The 22,118-nt window shown below is 31.0% G+C and overlaps 3 protein-coding genes across 3 annotated transcripts; 1 reads left to right on the top strand and 2 right to left on the bottom strand.

Annotated features, from left to right (window-relative positions):
* The first annotated feature begins 6,239 nt into the window (after positions 1–6,239).
* LOC131599744 (probable pectinesterase 67) lies at positions 6,240–8,646 on the top strand. Its single transcript, XM_058872013.1, has 5 exons — positions 6,240–6,569; positions 6,658–6,820; positions 7,371–7,577; positions 7,673–7,920; positions 8,208–8,646. The coding sequence occupies exons 1-5, from the start codon at positions 6,340–6,342 to the stop codon at positions 8,359–8,361; spliced, it is 1,002 nt and encodes a 333-aa protein (XP_058727996.1). The 5' UTR covers positions 6,240–6,339; the 3' UTR covers positions 8,362–8,646.
* Positions 8,647–9,276: 630 nt separating this feature from the next.
* On the bottom strand, positions 9,277–13,939 carry LOC131597934 (glycine-rich cell wall structural protein-like). The gene is made up of 3 exons (XM_058870591.1): positions 13,787–13,939; positions 10,748–10,782; positions 9,277–9,910 (listed from the first exon to the last, which is right to left on the bottom strand). The coding sequence occupies exons 1-3, from the start codon at positions 13,937–13,939 to the stop codon at positions 9,277–9,279; spliced, it is 822 nt and encodes a 273-aa protein (XP_058726574.1).
* Positions 13,940–14,829: 890 nt separating this feature from the next.
* On the bottom strand, positions 14,830–16,053 carry LOC131597933 (glycine-rich cell wall structural protein-like). Its single transcript, XM_058870590.1, has one exon. It carries the CDS (start codon positions 16,051–16,053, stop codon positions 14,830–14,832), a length of 1,224 nt encoding a protein of 407 aa, XP_058726573.1.
* Between the last annotated feature and the right edge of the window lie 6,065 nt (positions 16,054–22,118).

Below are 22,118 nucleotides of genomic sequence, written 5' to 3'. Positions count from 1 at the left end.
ATCATTTTTATATATAGAAAATATGGGGTAGGTTTGTTTCAGCTTTAAAAAAATAGATTTTTTTTCGTATTTTTGAAAATAAATTTTGTAAAACCATTTTTTAAAATATTACAAAATTTTTTATATTTATTTTTTCTAAACTGAAATATTAATTTTGACATTCTATTATATAAACATACACTATTAAAAATTAAAACATAGTTAAAATGACAATTTTTTTAAAAAGTTATATTTCAAAAATGATTTTTATAAAAATCTATTTGAAATAGCTTTAAAATTAAGTAATTTTTTGAAATTTTGATATCAAAATTATTTTCGATAAAATGATGAAAAACCTAAAATATAATTTTAAGGATAACTATTCAAACTAAATTTTTATTTGAAGCTTTTATTAAAAAAAATGGTAAATTTTTTTTACATAAAATTTTGTAACACTATAAAAATTATTTAAAAAAAATACTATAGATTAACTGTTATTCTGATTGGGGAATATTTAATGCAAGTTGGACAAAGTGTGTGAAAAATGAGCATAATTGTTTAGTGGGCTAGAAAAGAAAATCAACTTTCCCTTGTGATAAAATCCTATTTCAAGCTTTTTCACTTTGTAGATGTCACACTCATCTTGGACATGAAGGCATCACCCGTGAGGGTGAAGTACAAAATTGAAATTATCCTATTTTTTTAGCCATGTTTGATGGTTGAGAAAGACAGTAGAATGAAATTCTCAAATTTTACATTTGACTTGTATTTTTACTCGACAACATTAGTGTTCTTGGCCGGCCGGTAGCTCAATAAGGAGAGGTTCATTAGTGCCTTAAAGAGGGTCCAACAACCAACTCAATCTAAGGATAAATGCTTCCATGCTTGTGAGACCTAAGATACATTCATATGTTTTGCATTTTCACTCTATCTCTTTTTGGGCTCATTAAATGACTTAAACGTTATAGTACTAATCTTGCAGGTCCACCTCCATCCCCGTAATCCACCATATCAAAGACTTGCAACACTGCATTAAGGGTCAAACATCACAATTCAAGCATAATTTTGGTTTTGATCCGGAATACTGACGCCGTTGTGGGAACGACCATTTATTCTTGCAAAAATCCAAAATGAGACCCTATATCCAAATTCAGATCCAAATCACTTTAATAGAACCTCCTCATGGAGACGGTGACTCACGATTTTGACCCCTCTCGTTCCTCTAAACAATCTAGTCCGACGTTGTCTTCAATCTCTACGATCGATGAGATCAGAGAGACGTCGCCAAAAACAGTATCTTCTTGCGCCAAACTCCACTCAATATGTCGTGCATATCGAAGAGCGAGAAGATGACAAACCAATTTTAGGTTTTTGTGACCATGAGATCGTGGATGGAATCCTTAGTGCTACTTTTTTCGTTGGTTACAACTGCCACCATTGCAAACCACGTTGTTCCAGGCCTCCTAATAGATTATGGTAGCGCATGTAACTTGATGTACTAAGATATCTTCAAGAAATTGGGTTTACAGATGCAAGATCTAAATCCATGCGAAGACAAGAACATTCCAGCATTCAATGATGCGACCACTCGATTGTACGGGGTATTGACATGATGGTCTCGCTCAGAGAGGGAAAGATGGAAGAAACACGTGTGTTCTTCTTAACAAATCCTTGTGAATACCTTCAACGATAACCCTGGGAGACCTTTCCTAGAAAAATTGGATGTGATTTCTTTCCTGATCCATCTCAATATGAAGTATCATAGTGATGATACAAGCTGGTTATCATTGTTGCCGACCTGCGCGATGCTTGTTGCATCCACGGAGTAATACTTGGATGATTGAGCACCAATTCCACAGCCGCAAAGAAAACCCCAAAAGAAGTTAATGTGGATGATCTCGATACCCGGGAAGATGACGTTGATCTATATAGACATGTTCCACTCAATGTAACAAAGGCTCTAAGTTCATTAGCCAATGGAGAATTTGAAGTTATCCAGCATGACGATAATTCTTCTCGGTTAGTAAAGCTAGGCGCCAGTCTCCCTATCAAAGTGAGAAAAGAGATCGTCAAGTGTCAGAAAGCCAACATTGACCTTTTTGTCATTTCATCACGCACGAAATGCCTGATATTGACCCGAGTGTGGTGTGCACCAAGTTGAATGTCGACCCGAAAGCCCGATACGCCTCCCAACAAAAGAGACACAAATCCCCTAAGAAGGCATGCACAATAGCCATAATGGTTAGAGGGTTGTTAGACACCAATTTCATCTCTGAAACAAGATATACCGAATGACTCTCTAGTATCATGCTAGTTAAAATGCTTCGGGGAAGTGGAGAATGTGCGTATATTATGTGGACCTCAATCGAGCATGTCCTAAAGACTCTTACCCCTATCAAACATAGAAAAATTGATGGACAACTCATTTATCTATATACTTTTGTCGTTCATGGATGCATATTCTTGCTACAACTAATTACCTATGTAGGGATCAGATAGAGGGAAAACGACCTTCATGATTGAATATGCAAACTACCAATACAACGTGATGCCCTTCGAGCAGAAGAACACATGGGTGACATACCAAAGGATGATGAATAAGATCTTCCAGGAGGAAATAAGGGAAACACTAGAGGTTTACATGGATGATATGATTGTAAAGTCCAACGATGAAGGCTACACGTGAAATACCTCAAAAGAGTATTTGAGAGAGTTTGATAGTATAACACGAGGTTCAACCTAAAAAAGTGAACTTTTGGGGTTCAAGCAGGAAAGCTTTTAGGATTCTACCTGATAGAAACAAGGACTAAGGCCAACCCTTACAAGTGCAAGGAAATCACCAAGATGAACGCACCATTTACCAATAAGGAGGTTATCAAGCTCAACAGGATGTTGACTGCTTAGAGTCGGTTCATCTCGAAACCCGCTTAACATGAATTACCATTTTATAGGTTGTTAAGGAAGGAGGCAAAGTTCTAGGGGACCCCAGAGTGTGAATAGGATTTTTCTTCTCTAAAAACCGCTTTATCCATTTTGTCGGTCTTTAGGCGGGTGAACAACAGGGAAATCTCATACCTATACCTCATTGTATCCTAGGAAGCGGTCATCGTCATACTGATCAGGGAGCTAAATTCTCAACTAATTATTGTGCACTTCATATCCAAAGCTTTGGTCAGACCAAATATGTATTACTTAAAGATATAAAAGGCACCTATAAAATTGGTGACAACATCAAAGAAGCTATGAGGGTACTTCCTAGAACACTCTATAGTTGCTTGCATTGACTTGCCTCTGAAACAAATACTAATTCAGCAAGACCTTACTGGCAAGCTAACAAAGCAGTCCATCAAAATGTCCGAGTTTAATGTCTCATTCGAATCAAGAAAGGATTTAAAAGCATTAATTTTTCCAATTTCATAGTCGAGATGATGCCCACCTTGCTAGAGGTAGCCTACATGTGTGTCATGTTCATAGACGAATCCTCTAACAAATGAGGAAATGGGGCCGAATATTAGACAGTTATCACGAGGCTTATCCTAGTAGCTGAAATGGGGGCCGATAACATCAATTTGAAAATAGATCCCCAATTGGTAGGCTCTCAAGTGAAAGGATAACATAAACCAGAGACTCGTCATTACAATGATACATGGTAATGACCAAGGAAAAGCTAAAAAGGTTCAAGATTTATGAAGTTGAATGCATTCCAAGGTAATAGAACACTCAGATAGATGTCCCATATAAGTTTGCAAGTACGAGGGGATTCAAGATCAACCACTTATTCATTTAGGAACATGCCCTGCCCTACCCTGCTCTATTTTTTGTGGGATTTTGCAAAACATACCTAAACGGGACAAACATGCCCGCTTGCCACCTTTGTACACAAGGATAAAGATGGACGTTGAACCACTACCTTAGCCTCAAAAGCTTGAGGTGAAAGAGACCGAAGCGAACTTGTATAAGGATCAGGTACTTGAGGGGAAATAGGCTATTGTATATCCAAGAGGCCCGTGTGACACATATATATTATGTTTTTACAAGGAACATGTCGTCAGAGAAATTTTAAAGGAAGAAATATGATTCATACTATACAGTTTATTTTATATAGTTATTTTATATACTTATTTTATATTGCTTCTCTTTAAAAAAAAGATGTTTTCAGTATCGTGAAGGGCCGTTGAAATGTGTAAATAATGGAAAGAAAATCACCACTCTAAATACTCCAAACAAATAATCATTCATTGATGTCATTTGAGTTAGTAGTCTAACCAATTTTGCCGACACAAGATGCAACTGTTTAACTAGAATTTGGGCAAACAATTACTAGTCTTTGAAAATTTCACTTGTAGAATTGAGTAGTAAATCCTAGGACATATTTGTGCGTAAATTTTAGGAAAAAGTGTTTGAGTGTTATCAGAAAAGTATAGTTCGACTCTAGGTTTGTAAGGAATAAATATTGCAAGTTGCAAATAAAAAAGCAAAGGATTTCGACCATGTTGAGATCTTTGAACAATAGAACGTAAATGTAAAAAGTGAAATACGGAAAAGTGCAAGATAAATAAAAAGAACTTTGCTAAAAAAATGTAAAGGCTGATGTACAATATCATACATGTTTACTCATTTCTCGCTCTAGTTTGGGTACTTTGAGTGTTTGGAGTTTTTTATAATGATATTGCCACCCCTAAATCCCAACACTAGAATCCCAATATATACTAATGTACAAATAACTGCTCGCAACAGTTCTACTTCTAGAAATCGACATGTGTTAAAAAAGGAGAAAAATTATATTGATATATTGGACAAAATCGCATTGATCTTCACTACCCTCCCCCAATAGACATATGTCTTCCCTTCCACCATGATAATCACATATGAAGCTTGTCAATGATAGGCATCCACATGATTTTCGTCTAGGATTAGCTCCAACTAGAATAATTAAAAAGGAGAAAGGAAGAGAACTAAATCCTCACAATAAAAAGGAAGCAGCAGTCAACATGAAGCCTTCTAGCATATTTATACCAATAATCATGCTTTTGAAAAGAATCACCCGAAGACCATACACTAATTCAAAACCGCTCAAGTTAGATTTCAAACTCCATAAATTCTTCCACGAGCCATTGCAAATTAACATAGTGTCGTCTGCAAATTGAAACAAGTCAAAGAGAATTTGATCATTAACCTTAAACCTTGGTACACTCCTAAAGTTACAACATTCCTTAAAAGGCCAAACAAGCCTTCTGTCACCATAATAAAAAGAAACGGGGAAAAAAGGTCCCTTTGACGCAAACCACACTTAGATTAAAAATCACCAGTCAGATTACTAATAACAAAAACAGACATGGAACTTGATAATACTAAGGCCTCCATCCACTTGAGCCACTTGTTACCAAAACACAATTGCTTCAAAATATACATGAGATAATTCTAAGAAACACAGTCTCTATGCTTTCTCGAAATTAGCCTGCATCAGTAAGCACTCATTCTTAAACCTCTTTGTGTAATCCACTACTTTATTTATCACCAACACTCCATTAAGCATTTTCCTCTGAGAAATAAAAGCATATTGACAATGACATATCAATTTGCTTAAAATATTCTTGAGCCTAGCAGCCAAAATTTTCGACACAATTCTATAAAGGTAGCTCACTAGACAAATTGGTATGTAATCCTCGACCCTTAGAGGGTTAATAGATTTGGGAATAAAAGCAATAAATTTCACCTAATTTACATACTCTCATAAAATACTAGACTATCTTAATTCACTTTTTATATATTTAAATCTATCAAAATATATCACCTAAATTTATTTTCAATGTGTTTTTATATCATAATGATATGATCATTTCAATTAATCTCTCTCATTTTAGTGAGTTGATTGAAAATTTTCCAAATACTTAACCATAAAAATTATCACTAAATCACTATATAGTAACTAATTAATATTTGAATAGACATATTTTGCAAGCCACACATATAAAAAAAGTTTAAATTATTAAATTACCACATCATAAAAAGTATATTTTACATTTAATGAACAATTCATTATATTCCAAACATTCACAAAACTATAACGTTATAATTAACAACTAGCTACATGCAACCAAAAGTTTGAACTTATGGACGTCCTCCAATATAGAGTAACCAACCCATAACCTTTAATTTATTAACGCTCAATTCTACCTTCCTAACATCTTAACTCCAAAAATAAATAAATCTCTTTGCACTTATAAACCTCTCATTTCCCTTCTATCTCATCACACAAAATAAACCTCAAAATATAATTTACCACAAATTCTCATCTCCTACAAAACCTGACTATTTCTTCTTCTTTCTTGTTTGTCTCATTCCTTTTCAACATTCACAATGAAAATTCTCATTTTTATTTTGTTTTGTATACCATGTTATGCTCTTGCTTTTGAAGTAAAATCCGTCATAGATTCTCCTATGTTAACGAAAAATATAGGAACTAATCGTACAATCATAGTCGATATCAATGGAAAGGGAGACTTTAAATCAGTCCAAGCTGCAATTGATTCAGTTCCAGAAAAAAATTCGAATTGGGTCATCATTCATATTAGAAAAGGAGTATATCGGTATATAAAATTAATTGTTTTTATTAATGTTATCATTATATTTTGTCAATAATTTATCAAATTACTTTTTTATTTTGATGATGTGAAGAGAAAAAGTGCATATTCCAAAGACTAAACGTTATATATTCTTGAGAGGAAATGGGAGAGGAAGAACTGCTATTGTTTGGTCTCAAAGTTCATCTGACAACGTAGAGTCTGCCACCTTCAAAGCTGAAGCCCCTGATTTCATTGCCTTTGGAATTAGCTTCAAGGTATAAATTGATGCTTTATATTAATATTTTATACAAGAAATTTGTGAATTATAAAAATAATTTCATGTAGATAATCTTTTTATAAGCATGTCAAACATCTGATTAATTATTTCTAAAAATATGATTAATTCAATTGAATAGATAGTTTATTAGTTTATGTTGAAAAATATGGTTAATTCATTTGGTGAAATTAACCATAATTTTGTCAAACTTAGTCTTGGGCACGCCACGCAACATTGTTAAATTTTTTTGAGGAGAGTTTTGTCATCCATTGTGACTCTTCCCAACTCGAGGACATAGTCTTTGCAGTTGCGCGTATAGGATACTCAGTTTCTACCGGGAAAAAAACCATTATTTTGTCTGTGAAATTAAATATTCATTTATTTAACTAAATTAACCATGTTTTTACTTGATTATCCTGATGTTACATTACTATTATTAATTTTGGTGAAATAAAATAACCCTAATTTATTGTTGTTTAAACTAACAATCAATTCAACTGAATTAACCACATGATTATCCTGACGTTTTCAATTTTCTTGCGTTATAGAATGAAGCACCAACAGGAGTTGCATATACTTCACAAAATCAATCTGTGGCAGCATTTGTAGCAGCGGACAAAATAGCATTTTACCATTGTGCATTTTATAGTACACATAACACACTCTTTGATTACAAAGGTAGACATTATTATGAGTCGTGTTACATTCAAGGTTCAATTGATTTCATATTTGGTCGTGGAAGAACAATTTTTCAGGTGAGTTCTTTCTCATGTCTCTCTTCAATCCTTATAGTTATTACAAAAGTGCAACAATTATGTATTAATATTAATCATAAATATTTTTTCCGCAGAGTTGTGAGATATTTGTGATTGATGATAAAAGGATAACAATTCGTGGATCAATAACAGCTGCCAACAAAGAAACTGAACGTGAAATGAGTGGATTTATATTCATTAAAGGCAAAGTTTATGGCATTGGTGGAGTGTACTTAGGAAGGGCCAAAGGTCCTTATTCTAGGGTCATTTTTTCTCATACATATCTCTCAAACACCGTTGTCCCTGAAGGATGGACTAATTGGAGTTATGATGGTAGCACTGAGTAAGTAAATTAACTCTTTAATTATTTATTATTTTTATGATAATCATGGCTGTCTTTGAGAGCATACAAGGTGGGCTATTGCACCGGGCCTTAAATTTTTTACGATTAAACTGTACATAAACAGGGCCTCATAAATCCTTGTCACGGTTAAAATATGGTTAAATAGAGCCTCTAATATTTTTTCAGACTTGAACTATGACTAACCTACCCAGAATCTAAAAAAACTTAAGACGTTTTTTATGAAGATTAATATATTTAATTTTGGTTATTTGTTTTGAAATATGTAGAAATCTTTATCATGCTGAGCATAAATGCCATGGGCCTGGTGCTACAAAAGAAGGAAGAGCTCCTTGGTCAAGGCAACTTACTGATGAACAAGCTGCTAAATTTATATCTATTGATTATATTGATGGCAAGAATTGGTTGCCAGCCTATAAATAATCATATCATGTGTTCGATGCACAAACTCAATACGATGTGGAATTTGATACAAGAGTAGATGTTATTATATAAGTATACTTTGTCATAGCTATATTTTTATTTTATGATATATATATATATGTGCTTTAGATTTGTCTGTAGCTAGTTTTTAGTTATATAGTCCATGTTGGTAGGGAAATGAAGGAAGTGTTATGTTTGTATCTTCCTTCATTTATTTGTAATTAATATTACACAAAGTTGTTTGGTATCAAATGAGAAAAATGCCACTTTGAGGCTTGTCGATTATTATTATTCTTGTAGTTTCTTTTGTCATTTATATTGTTTGTGTATATTTTGGATAATCTCCTCCCTTTTTCTTTCATGCTCTCCTAATTTTGTATCTCTCTCTCTCACGCTCTCCTAATTTTGTATCTCTCTCTCTCACACACACATAAAATCATTTTGTTTTGAAGAGAGAGTAAGATTAAGAAAGAGATAGGGTTTTATGAGAGAAATGAATAGAAAAAAAGGAGGAGAGGATAAGTTAGTTTGTGTAAGTTTTTTAAAAAGTAAGGTAAAACTTAGAGTACTAAGAGAAAAAGTATATAACAATAGTATTGGAAAACATAATAATATCTCAATAAAACTAAGAAGAATTAATTATAAATTTGTTGATATGAATTAGGTTGCTTAAATGTGTCCATGGAAAAACATCATAAAATTTGAAATTTTATTTAATATAATAGAACTATTTTAAATCCATATTTTGATATTACAACCATGAGGAAACATACAACTTATACTTATAAATTAGAATTCGCCACCTTCACCGTCACCACCTCATCTTCCAAGACCAACACCGACTCCCACACCTATACCACCACCAGCTGCACGTCCATGGCCTCCACCATATCCGCTTCCGACTCCACGACCAACTCATTCTCCTACACATTTTCCATCGTCAGATCCTCCTCCAATGCCATTTCCATGGCCTCCATCAAAGCCACCTCCGACTCTAATACCTCCACCATTTCTGCCACCACCACCGACTCCTCCTCCATGGCTTCTTCCAAATCTACCTCCGACTCCACCACCAGCACCACCTCCAACTCCCATACCTCCACTATTTCCACTACCACCACCAACACCTCCTCCATGGCCTCCACCAATTTCACCTCCAAAACCGCTTCCATCACCATCCCCAACTCCTCCTCCTACACCTCCACCACCATCGGATCCTCCTCCAATGCCACCTCCATGGCCTCCACCAATATAACTTTCAGCTCTTCCTCCTATACTTCCACTATTTTTGCCACCACCACTAATTCCACCTCCATGACCTTCGTCAACACCACTTCCAACACCACTTGCTCCTCCTCCTATTCCTCCAATGTTACCACCACCATTACTTGCTCTTCCTCCAATGTCACCTACATGGTGTCCATCAAATCCACCACAAGCACCGCCTCCAACACCTCTATTGTTTCTACCACCATCGTCGGCTCCTCCTCCAACACTCCTCCATGGCCTCCACCAAATCCACCGTCCAAACCACCTCTGACTCCTCCTCCTACACCATCATCGGCTCCTCCTCCTGATTCACTTCACAATACATCATAGTACGACTTATCGACATTGACCATAGGGTCTACAACAACAACAACAATTTCCACATACTAGCAACAACGACAACAATTTCATCATACTAATAACAACATCCACTAATTCATCATGTTAACAACAAACATCAACAACTCATCTAATTAACAACAACATCAACACATAGTTAATAAAATAGAGGTGTGAAATTATATGAAATAATCTAACTTTAAAAAATAATTTATAATTTTAAGAGAAAATAATGATACACTAACTGTGTAAAATAATTTTACTTTATCAATCTATCACGATCATATATTCAATTAAATCACTCTTATTTATATAATGGTTAGATTTAAATATGCTCCATGTAGTTGTTATTTCTATTATCTTTGGGATCATCGGTGGTTAAAGATATGATTTTTATAGTGATTATATTTGAGATAGGTTGTGGAACGCATTATTTGAGTATGATCATATAATTCAGAAGAACTATGTGAGCATAATAGTGCTATCTTGGTATTGCCAAAGTGAGCATCTCAGAAACTATGGCTTTGGGCCTTGCTACTTAGGATGTTATGTACTTTAACTCGAGTTCTTTCTTGGTGGATGATTGCTAACGTACCATGTAAAAATAAGTTCTTTTATGGTATCTATAGAGGCGGGTTTGACTTGAGTGACTTTGGAACAACGGTGACTTGGTAATTTTAGTGCAATTTTAGAGTAATTGAGAGATGGAAAAATAATTAAAATGAATTATTTGTTAAGAGAGAGTGATTGATTTAGAGGTATATAGAGACAAAGTTACCATTCCTTCACAGTCACTGAAACCCAACCCGAGACCTATAGAGACCGAGTGTATATCAAAGTCGTTCAACAATTATTATAGTGTTGATCAATTTGAATTCAAATACAAGATGGAGTGAATTTTAATATTAAATTTTTTTCAAAGATGATAAAAAATAAAGCGATTTTAAAGGAGGAGGAGGAGGAAAAGATGATAATGATGTATAAAAAGAAATGTGATAATATTAAGAGATAAGGGATGATAAGTAACATACTGAATTTATCTTAGAGTGGGTTGAATCAACGAAATCTACTTCTAGTCCCCTGATTGTGTGCTTTCCGCAAGTATACAGATCGTATCGGAGTAATATAAAGAGTGTCGAATTTACAGAGACCTAATAGTCAATCTATTGTATCGTTACAGTGTTTATCTAAGGCTAATAAAATTAGATTTGAGTTGTGCAAATTAAAGTAAATAAAAGACTTGAATTAATATTAGAAAAACAATGTTGGAATATGGATCTCATTAATTCGTTGATACTCTTGGTGTTCATAAATTGAATCTCTATGGGACAATATTTTCTACTTTGAAAAGAAATAATTAAACAGGAATTGTCGCTTCCGCATATTCAGAACCAGATTTATTCTTTAAATTATACCTTCCATTGTCACAATGGAAGGCGCGTATTGCGTTAAAGTAATAAAACATATTTTAAGTAATTAGACTCTTAACTTGGTTGATAAGTGATTTTGATTGAAAAATAATATCTTAAAGAGTTTCCGATGTTCGCATCGGCAACCGTACCCTAAACTAATAAACACGTCGGAAAATAGGTTTAATGGTATTTTATTAAAATAATCATCTTCCTAATTAAATAACAAATGGCTTTCCCGGTTTTTATCAATTAATTACCAACTAACTTAAATTTTTTGTGTTGGACGGCTTTCGATCTTAACCGACTTATAAAAGGTTTCTACTTTCTCAGTAACCGACAAAGTTATGATTTGGAAAAGTTATAATTAAAACCAAAACAATCCCAATAGAGTTCCTTAATTAAACAATTATTTAGAGTACCATCGAATCGACCGTGCTCACATTTCAACAAATATAAATTAGCTTGACATAATTATAACAATTAACAAAACATTTGATTTGAAATTGGATTTAAACATGTTAAGCGGTTTGATTAAGATGAAGAATGTGCGATGAAAGTAAAAGTGCGAGAAGTAAAACAAGACAATAATAAAATAAATAAATGCGGAATATAATAAGAACCTGCTCCAAACAAAGGCTTGAATCTGGTACAATGAAAATAACTCCGGGAATGTAAATGGTGAGGAGATTAAATTTGCTTCAAAGTAAATTTGCTTCGAAATAAAATGCTGAAAATAAATTGCTCCAAGCTCAGACACGATCAAGTGCTATAACCCTTCGATGTGAAGGATTAAGGCTTTAAAATGTAAAAAAATATGGCTTAAGGTACTAAGCTTGGATGTCTTCAAAGTGAAAAATAAAGTCCTATATATAATAAAACTAAACCCTAAAAATGTTGAATCAACTACTAGATTCGTGCGAGACTTTTTAGGAGAGAAAGCAGAGAGTGGGAGGACCAGGCCAGACCCAACTCAACTGAAGCGCAACTTTGATGTATGGCAACCGCCACACGTCCATGGCTAACGCCGTGCTCATAAAGTGGGCAAGATTCGGTCTTCTGACTGTTGAGATGTGGACCACTCATGGCCATTTGTATGATAAACGCCATGGTGCTCGCCATGAGTGCAATCAGCTCCATTTCCTTCGTTTTCTCCCATTTTGCTTTGTTTTTTAGAAAAACATCGTAAACACACACAAATATCATTATAAAAGAGAAAAAGAATAAAAATGCAACTAAAACATGCACAAATCGAGCCAAATAAGCAGTGTAATTACGTGTCATCAAACTCTCCCACACTTGAACCATTGATTGTCCTCAAGCAAAATAAAAGTAAACAATGACACTCAACAGCTAATATGGTCATAAAGACTTTATTTATAACAAGGTTATGTCAATAGGTACTAATTTAAACAAAACAAGGGTATCATAGTAACACATTCCGCATTTTTACGAGCATAAGTCTCTCTCATATACAAACCAATCGGAATCATGTCGATATGCTTAAGCATGACTTACTCGTTCCATTTTTCATCCTTTCTCATTCAGATGCAATCACATTAAGCACTTTATTCGTACATAATCATAGTAAGGCGACCGGTTAGTGACTCTGATCCTTTGCACGGGGTTCTAGTACTTTTAAGCAGTGTAACCCCTTTTTATTCTCCCTATTATAGTTGCGGGATATCGGATTGTAATCCGCCCTACCAAGTTTAGCACTAGAAACCTCTGAACCAACTATCAACGGGTATTTTATTCTTTTTTTGTAAGATCCGCAACTGTTGAGTTAAGTGATCGAGTGAAGGTCACCTAACTTTAGAAGTCGCATTCCCGATTTTCAATTAATTATAGCAACAAAACTAGGATCATTCACTTATATTCATAGGCTTCCCTACGTAGATCATGCTTAAGCCAGAGCCGGCTGCTACAATAAACTACTAAAGGATTCATTCTGGGGTGAGATTTTAAAGCTACAACATAACAAGTATCCAGATCAATCTATAATTGAGAGACTTACGGTATTAAAACGATACTGATATTTCTGGACCTTTCCCAAGTCTCTATAACTTGTCCTTAATTCGTCTAATAGCCCCTCAAGTTCAAAATAAACCCTGTTTCTTTTTAAAAAAAATCAGTATGGCTCAAGAAAAAGGAGAGTATTCAATCAACAACAAAAATCACGCATAAAGACTCGACAACACATGCAATGACTCGATAAACAAACTAAAAATATGAAAAGTACTAAAAAACAATAAATCTAAACTAAAAAACAAGAAATCTAACTATAAAGCAAGTAAAGTTCATCTCCCACGCTTAAATCAAACATTGTCCCCAATGTTTCGATCTAAGGTAAGAAAGGAAAGATAGAACATGTGTGTCGACTAATCATGGTCGTGACGGCCCCTCACATTCTTGTCACGTTCTCTTTCTGAGTGGGCTCCTCGAGAGCTTCCTCTTAGCTCCAATGAATGGTATCCAGACTGGCTTCCTCCCTGCTGAAGTCTCATGTATGCAATCATCTCGGCATTATGTTCATGTAGTGTCTGAGTAGATGCTTGCATAGAAATTTGGGTTTGTTGCAATGAAATTTGACTTAGTTGTATTTCTTTAATGTACCCCCATCATAACCTGTTGTTGTTTGTACATGGTGTACAACAAGGAATCAGGTCCCACCTACAAAATAGTCAGAAGCCTGCGGTGTAGTGTGTCCAAGTGAAAATGAGGTGGAGGAGGGTTATGAGCAGGTGAGATATGTCCGTGCCTGTCAAAATCATCATCAGTATCATTACCTGCTTCTGCATTAGCAGGATTTGCTATGGGTAATGGGCCAGTGTACTTAGAAGCATCAATATTATAGATGCAGTTGGCCCTTACTCACACATTTGTGTACTCAACTATGTCACAATCCGCTCCTTTGAGTACCATAAACCCATTTGTCGTGTTCTAGTGAGATATATCATGATGCGTTTGGCTACACTAAGATGTAATTCTCTTAGGGATGCTTGAAAACGAGTACAAAGACATAGAGACAACATGATATTCAAACGAGATGCAATGACATAAAAAAGAGAGAAAATCAAACTTCAGTATTTTCTTTCTTCCACTAGTTTTCCATTTTCATCTTTGTCAAGGTTACATGATGTTGACATTGGAGGATAAGATTTAAATCAGTTTGTATAAGTTTTAATAAAGATAAGGTAAAACTTGGAGTACTAAATATTTCTATAAAGATAAGAGAAAATATATATGATAATAATATTGAAAAATATAATAATATTTTAATAAAACTAAGAAGACTTAATTATAAATTTATTGATATAAATTAGGTTGCTTAAATGTATCCATGGAGAAACATCATAAAATTCGAAAATTTATTTAATATAATAGAACTATTTTAAGTTCATATTTAGATATTACAACCATGAGAAATCATATAACTTTTACTTTTAAATTAGAATCTGCCACCTTCTCCGCTACCACCTCCTTTTCTAAGACCTCCGCCAACACCGACTCCCACGCCTATACCACCACCGACTCCACTTCCATGGCCTCCACCAAATCCTCTTCCGACTCCACCACCAACTCCTCCTCCTGCACCTCTTCCACTGGCAGATCCTCCTCCAATGCCATTTCCATGGCCTCCACCAAAGCCACCTCTGACTCCACCACCAGTACCACCTCCAACTCTTGCACCTCCACCATTTCCACCACCACCACCAACTCCTCCTCCATGGCTTCCACCAAATCCACCTCCGACTCCACCACCAATACCACCTCCAACTCCTACACCTCCATTGTTTCCACTGTCACCACCAACACCTCCTCCATGGCCTCCATCAATTCCACCTCCAGAACCACCACCACCACCATCACCACCCCTAACTCCTCCTCCTACACCTCCATCACCACTGGATCCTCCTCCAATGCCACCTCCATGACCTCCACCAACACCACTTCCAACTCCTCCTCCTATACTTCCACTATTTCCGCCACCACCTGCAGCTCCACCTCCAATGCCACCTCCATGACCTGCACCAACACCACTTCCAAATCCACCTCTTATTCCTCCATTGTTACCACCACCATTAACAACTCCTCCTCCAATACCATGGCCTCCACCAAATCCATCACCGACACCGCCTCCATTATTTCTTCTGCCACCGTTGACTCCTCCTCCAAAACCTCCTTCATGGTCTCCACTAAATCCACCGCCCAAACCACCCCCGACTCTTCCTCCTACACCACCACCAACTCCTCCTCCAATGTCACCTCCATGTCCCCCATTAAAGCCACTTTCGGCTCCACCACCAGCACCACCTCCAACTGCTCCTACTATACCGCTACCTTTGCCGCCTCCAAAACCTCCACTTGATCCGCCACCACCTCCTACACCTCCGCCTCCTCCATGGCCTCCGGCAGCACCAACTCCAATTCCTCCACCGTTACCACTACCCGTACTGCCTCCAAATCCGCCACCTTTTCCACCACCACCTCCTTCACCTCCTCTTATACCATCACCATATCCGTCTCCTTTTCCAAATCCTTCTCCACCACCAAGACCACTACCGATGCTTTCTAAGGATTCTTCTTCTTTGAGTTTGCGGCACTCTGATATTCTTATCACCAACATTAATATCACACAAACTATTCCAACTCGTTTATTTAACTTTGCCATCTTACGACACTGAAAGAAAAAATAAGCTAGGAATATATGCTTGCTTAGTTGTACTTTGGAAAGCTAACAAGGAGTGGTCATATTTATAGTGGAAATTCATAGTACGTGTGGTTAAGATCGCTAATTCATTGTGATGTTGATGCTTTCTCATAGTCTTCAAATCCAACATTGAGCCTTAAAATTCAAACTTATGTGGAAAATTGAGAAAGAAATTTGTGAATAACATTCAACGCATCACACCTAACTGACTAGATATATAAGAAACAATTTCTATATCTGCCGCCTAATTAATAACTTGATTATTAATACTAAGCTTTCAACCCTAAAAATTTTGATACTAAAGACTTTAAATCTTGCGAACTGTTATGCCATATATGGATTGAAGATGGTGGGAACAAACTTTTCAATATTGAATCATCACAAGCGCTATAGTATATAATATAATTGTTTTATATTAAACACTTGCTTCAAAAAGGTGCTACCGATAATTTTCCTCATATACTAAAAATGGGATGAAAAAGTAGGTGAAAATGTAACTACTATCTCTTACGTTGATAGTTTACCATCATGTTGAATATTTTCGCCAACTATATAGAGCAAATTTAAATGTATAAATAAATTTTATTATACCTTGCTTAAATTTAAATGTATATTTTTTTTTTACTCCAAGAATAAGTTATCAACACTTACTCCTCATCATAACCATTGATTTTTTTCAATCTAATGGTTAAAATTAATGAGTATTATTTTTATCTCTCCACATTTAATTACTTATTAATTTTAACCATAAGATCGAAAAGAATCAATGGTCATGATGAGGAGTAAGTCTGGATAACTTACTCCATGGAGTAAAAATATCCCTCCCATATATATATATATATATATATATATATATATATATATATATATATGGGGACGACTCAAGTGAGAACACTTGGTTATTATGAGAAATGAGAAAATTGAATCACGACCATTAAATTTTGATTTTGTGAGAAACGAGAACTATTATTATTAACCATCAGATTTAATAAATATTTGAGATTTAAAAGTTTTATATAAAGAATACCTTACTCAATCATTTTATGATGCACTTATTATTTAAAAATTCTATAAAAAGAGATTCTTACCAAAAATATATTTTAGATGTATTTTTTTATTTAAACTATAAGTATTTTTAAAACTAAAAGCAATAATTCAAAATAAAAATTCTGAAAAATAATATTAGTTTCAAAATAATCAAAAACACAAACTCTTTACTCAGCTTCCTAGTATTAAAATGCTTTTTATATAAAATTGTGTCATATAGTTTTAAAAAAACAAATCTTAGAAAAATAATTTAACTAAAAAACTATTTTAACATTGAATATGTCGTATTTTATAGAATCATATTATTTTTAGAATTTATTTTCATAAATAAATTATTAAAGACTTAATTTTAAAACCAAATTATTTTTTTAATATTTAATAACAATTTATTGCAATAATTAAATTGTTATTAATATATTGTGAGTTTTGTTTAGTTTTAATAGTATGTTTAGAAAAAGTTATTTATCCAAATAAATTCAAAAGAAATATAGTTAATAATTTTATTGTGATTATTATTCGTTATAAATATACTAAATATATATTTAGGATACTATCATAAAATATACTTGAAGTGTATTTTTTTTATTTAAAGTATACATATTTTTTAAAAGTAAAAGAAAAAATTCAAAATAAAACTTCTTAAAAATAATATTAGTTACAAAATAATAAAAAACACAAATTCTTTACTCATCTTTCTAGTATTAAAATTATTTTTATATAAAATTATGCCATATAGTCTAAAAAAATCAATCTTAAAAAATTAGTTTAATTAAAAAACTATTTTAACGTTGTACCTCATATTTTATAGAATTATACTTTTTTAGAATTTATTTTCTTAAATAAATTATTCTAGGCTTAATTTTAAATTCAAATAATATTTTAATACTTTAATATTAATTTACTGTAATAATTAAATTGTTTTTAATATATTGTGAATTTTATTTAGAGTAAATAGTATGTTTAGGAAAAGTCATTTATCAAAATAAATTGTGAAAAAATATGATTCTATTAAATACGAGATACAATGTTAAAATTGTTTACATAATTAAGTTATGATTTAAAGAGTGATGTTTTTAAAATAAAATTAAGTTATATATTTTTTTAAAAAAACATCACTCTTTGAATCATAATTTAATTTTTTAAGATATATTTTTTTAAAACTATATGACATGATTTTATATAAAAATACTTTTAATATTAAGAAGATGAGTAAGTAATTTATATTTATAATTAGTTTAAATTTAATATTATTTTTCAGAAGTTTATTTTAAATTTATTATTTTAGTTTAGAAAAATATTTATAGTTTAGATAATATTTATTCTAAATAATAATAAATATAATTCAAGTATATTTTATCATAATATCCTAAATAAATATTAAGTATATTTATAATGAATAATAATCACAATAAATTTATTTTTGGCAATAATATCCTTTTATAGAATTTTTAAATTATAAGTGTATCACAAAATGATTGAGTAAGGTGTTATTTATTTGAAACTTTAAATCCTAAACGTTTATTAAATCTGACGGTTAATTATAATAGTTCTCATTTCTCACAAAAGATATCAGTTCTCACCGGATACGCTCCCATATATATATATATATATATATATATATATATATATATATATATATATATATATATATATATATATATATATATATATATATATGAGGGTTATATTTACTTCAAGAGTAAGTTATTATAACTTACTCCAAATCTAGACCATTGGAGTAAGTTAAAATAACTTACTCCTGGAGTAAATATAACTTACTCCAAATCTAGACCATTGGAGTAAGTTAAAATAACTTATTCCTGGAGTAAATATAACTCTCGTCAATATATATATATATATATATATATATATATATATATATATATATATATATATATATATATATATATATATATATATATATATATATATATATATATATATATATATATATATATATACGAACACTTACTTCAAATCTTAACCATTGATTATCATTAATCTAACGGTTTTAATTAATTTTTTATATAGAAAAATATTTTCAAAAATAATTAAATTTAATGATCAATTAAAACCGTTAGATTAATGAAAATCAATGGTTAAGATTTAGAGTAAGTGTTCAACACTTACTCTTGGAGTCAATGTATCCTTCATATATATATATATATATATATATATATATATATATATATATATATATATATATATATATATATATATAAAATTAGGTTTCATACTGAAAAACTTATAGTATTATTAAGAGTTGTATATCTTAATATATATAAATTCAAGGTTGTCATGATGGCAACCTTAAAAATAATTTAACCCTATATTAAAAATAAATACAAATAATAAATATAATAATCATAATAATAATGATAATAATAATAATATAATATTCAACAACAATTATTAATAATAATTATATAAATAACATAAAATAATATAATATTAGGCTAATAATAATAAAAGAAAATAATAATAATAATATACAAGTATATAAAACAAATATAAATAAATTTATACAAATAATTTATAATGGATCAGAAACAAAAAAAATATAAATACAATTTAAATATATATTTATCATTTTTAAAATATAAATTAAAAATCACTATCTTCTACAATTCAGATATAAATTTAAATAATAAGTTAAAATTTTAAATTGAAATTATAACTTAATGTTAAACTTAATATAGTTCAAGTATCGGTATTTTTTTACTTATAAAATTATTTGTTAAAATTCTTTATATAAAAATTATTTTATTTATAAAATAATATAATTTATACAAACCCTAATTCTAACTTTTATTAATTTGACCCTATATTAAATATAAATATTAATATTAAATATAATAATAATGATAACAATAATGTAAGTGTTTATTTTAAGGCTTATTATATATAATAAAAAAACATAAATAAGGTTTATATAAATAATTTATTATAAAGAAGAAATACAAATATATAAATTTAAAAATCCATCTCTTTTACATTTCGAATTTAAATTTAAAAAAGTAAAATTTTATAAATTTAAATTATAAGTGAAAAGTTAAATTCAATATTGTCTCGGTAGTCAGATTCTTATACTCATAAAATTATTTGTTAAAATCCTTTATATAAATAATTTATAATAGAGAAAACATAAAAAATTAACTATAATTTTAATATATATATATATATATATATATATATATATATATATATATATATATATAATCATTTTTATAGTATAAGTTAAAAAAATCTCTCTCTTTTACATTTTATATTTAAATTTAAATGATAAGTTTAAAATTTAAAATTTCAATTATAAGTTAAATGTTAAATTTAATATAGTACAAACAGTTTTAAAATGTATCCATATAAAAATATTTTCCGTATTTATATTTTAAAATATTCAAAATATATTTAATATAAATTCATTTATAATACTCTTCAACAACTTTAATTTAGGGAAGTTACATAATAAATAATTATTGGACTATTAACTTCCTGAACGTTACTTGATAAAAGAGTTAAAAGAAATATTTAAGATTTAATTAATTTAATTTAATTTTTTATTTTTTAGGTTTTAATGTTATCATTATTATATTATTTTTAATTATAACTTATTTTTGGAACAAAAATCAGTTACAATTTTTTTATTATATTATCTTCTTAATTATTGTAAAAATTAATGTTTAGAACGTAAAGAGTTTTATGAAACGGTTAATTTATTTTTTATATCCCACCATAATATCAATTTATTACTTTAAAATTGATCAATTTGTCTCACTTTCTTTTTAAATAGATAAATGCCCCTCACTTTCTTCCACAAGCATATGTTAGAAGTTGATGCATAATTTGACAAAGAATGGGATGAATGAGTGAGTTATTCTACCCCAATTCAAAAAGAGAATTTATTTTTCTATCTTTATATAATCCAAAAGCTCTTGAAAGGTTCCATCTTTTTTTACATCTACTCAAATATATTTTATGTTCATATTTTTCCATATAAATTTTATTTTATTATTTTGATCATATTCAAATTTATTTCAGAAATATTATTTTGATCATATTCAAATTCATTTCATAGTCATATTCATATTGTGTAATATATTTTTTAATTATTATTTTGCAAGTTTTGCAATTTAAATGAGAGTCTACTCGGGCCAAGCTCCTAAATTCTAGAAACTGTAAAATGTATGTTTATGTTAAAATTATTTTGATATATGTTGTATATTGTTGTTGTAATAAATATGCATATAAATTTATATGTTCCAATTTGAATGTAATTTATTGGCCTCTACGCATAACAACCTTAGAATGAATATTGAAATATACAAATTTTGCAATCATTTAGATCGTCAAATTTCTAAAGATATAATACACATGTTTTCATCCAAATATAACCATATCAAATAGATTATTATTTTTTGTTTAATTTCCTTCTTCCACTTATGATTTCTTTCGAATATAACCATACCAACAATATTTTATTTTCATTAAATTGTTATGAAGTTTTTCTTTTGATTAATTTCCTTCATCTCAACTTCACAATATTTTTGTGGTTTAGAAACATGGAATAGTTGATGTTGTTATTCTTTATAAAATTTTTTTATACTTTTAGACACTATTTTTAATAATCAAGATTCTTACACTACAATTAGTGCATATTGACGATATTTAATTTTTATTTTAATTATTTTGAAGTTTTGTTTTTTATTTCTACATTCCTATTCAACCATCAATGATTTATTAAAAATATTAAAATATATCTCTCACTATTTATCAATCCAAATTATAACTCTAAAAAAAAAAATTAAAAATCCAATTTTTTATATTTAATGACATTATCTACCAATAAAAATTTTAACTTTGTAGTTAGTACCAAATTCTAATTTTAAAAAAATCGATCTCAATTATCCTAAACCTATAATTAATGACTATTAGAATTTTTGAAATTACATTTCTTACTTATTATTAATAGAAATTTTAAC

The sequence above is a fragment of the Vicia villosa genome, linkage group LG4 (assembly GCF_029867415.1).
Source record: "Vicia villosa cultivar HV-30 ecotype Madison, WI linkage group LG4, Vvil1.0, whole genome shotgun sequence".
NCBI classification, from domain to species: domain Eukaryota; kingdom Viridiplantae; phylum Streptophyta; class Magnoliopsida; order Fabales; family Fabaceae; genus Vicia; species Vicia villosa.
This window is presented reverse-complemented; position numbering and strand designations above follow the sequence as displayed.

Bases quoted from the DNA above. Each gene is read 5' to 3' on its own strand.
- LOC131599744 (XM_058872013.1), top strand. From the start codon at position 6,340: ATGAAAATTCTCATTTTTATTTTGTTTTGTATACCATGTTATGCTCTT. The intron at 6,570-6,657 runs GTATATAAAATT...GATGATGTGAAG, and splicing joins ATTAGAAAAGGAGTATATCG to AGAAAAAGTGCATATTCCAA. The intron at 7,921-8,207 runs GTAAGTAAATTA...TGAAATATGTAG, and splicing joins AGTTATGATGGTAGCACTGA to AAATCTTTATCATGCTGAGC.
- LOC131597934 (XM_058870591.1), bottom strand. From the start codon at position 13,939: ATGCAAGCATCTACTCAGACACTACATGAACATAATGCCGAGATGATT. The intron at 10,783-13,786 runs GTGAGGGGCCGT...CGGTCTCTATAG, and splicing joins AAAGAGAACGTGACAAGAAT to GTCTCGGGTTGGGTTTCAGT. The intron at 9,911-10,747 runs GTAACTTTGTCT...ATGATGGTGTAG, and splicing joins TCAGTGACTGTGAAGGAATG to GAGGAGGAGTCAGAGGTGGT.
- LOC131597933 (XM_058870590.1), bottom strand. From the start codon at position 16,053: ATGGCAAAGTTAAATAAACGAGTTGGAATAGTTTGTGTGATATTAATG.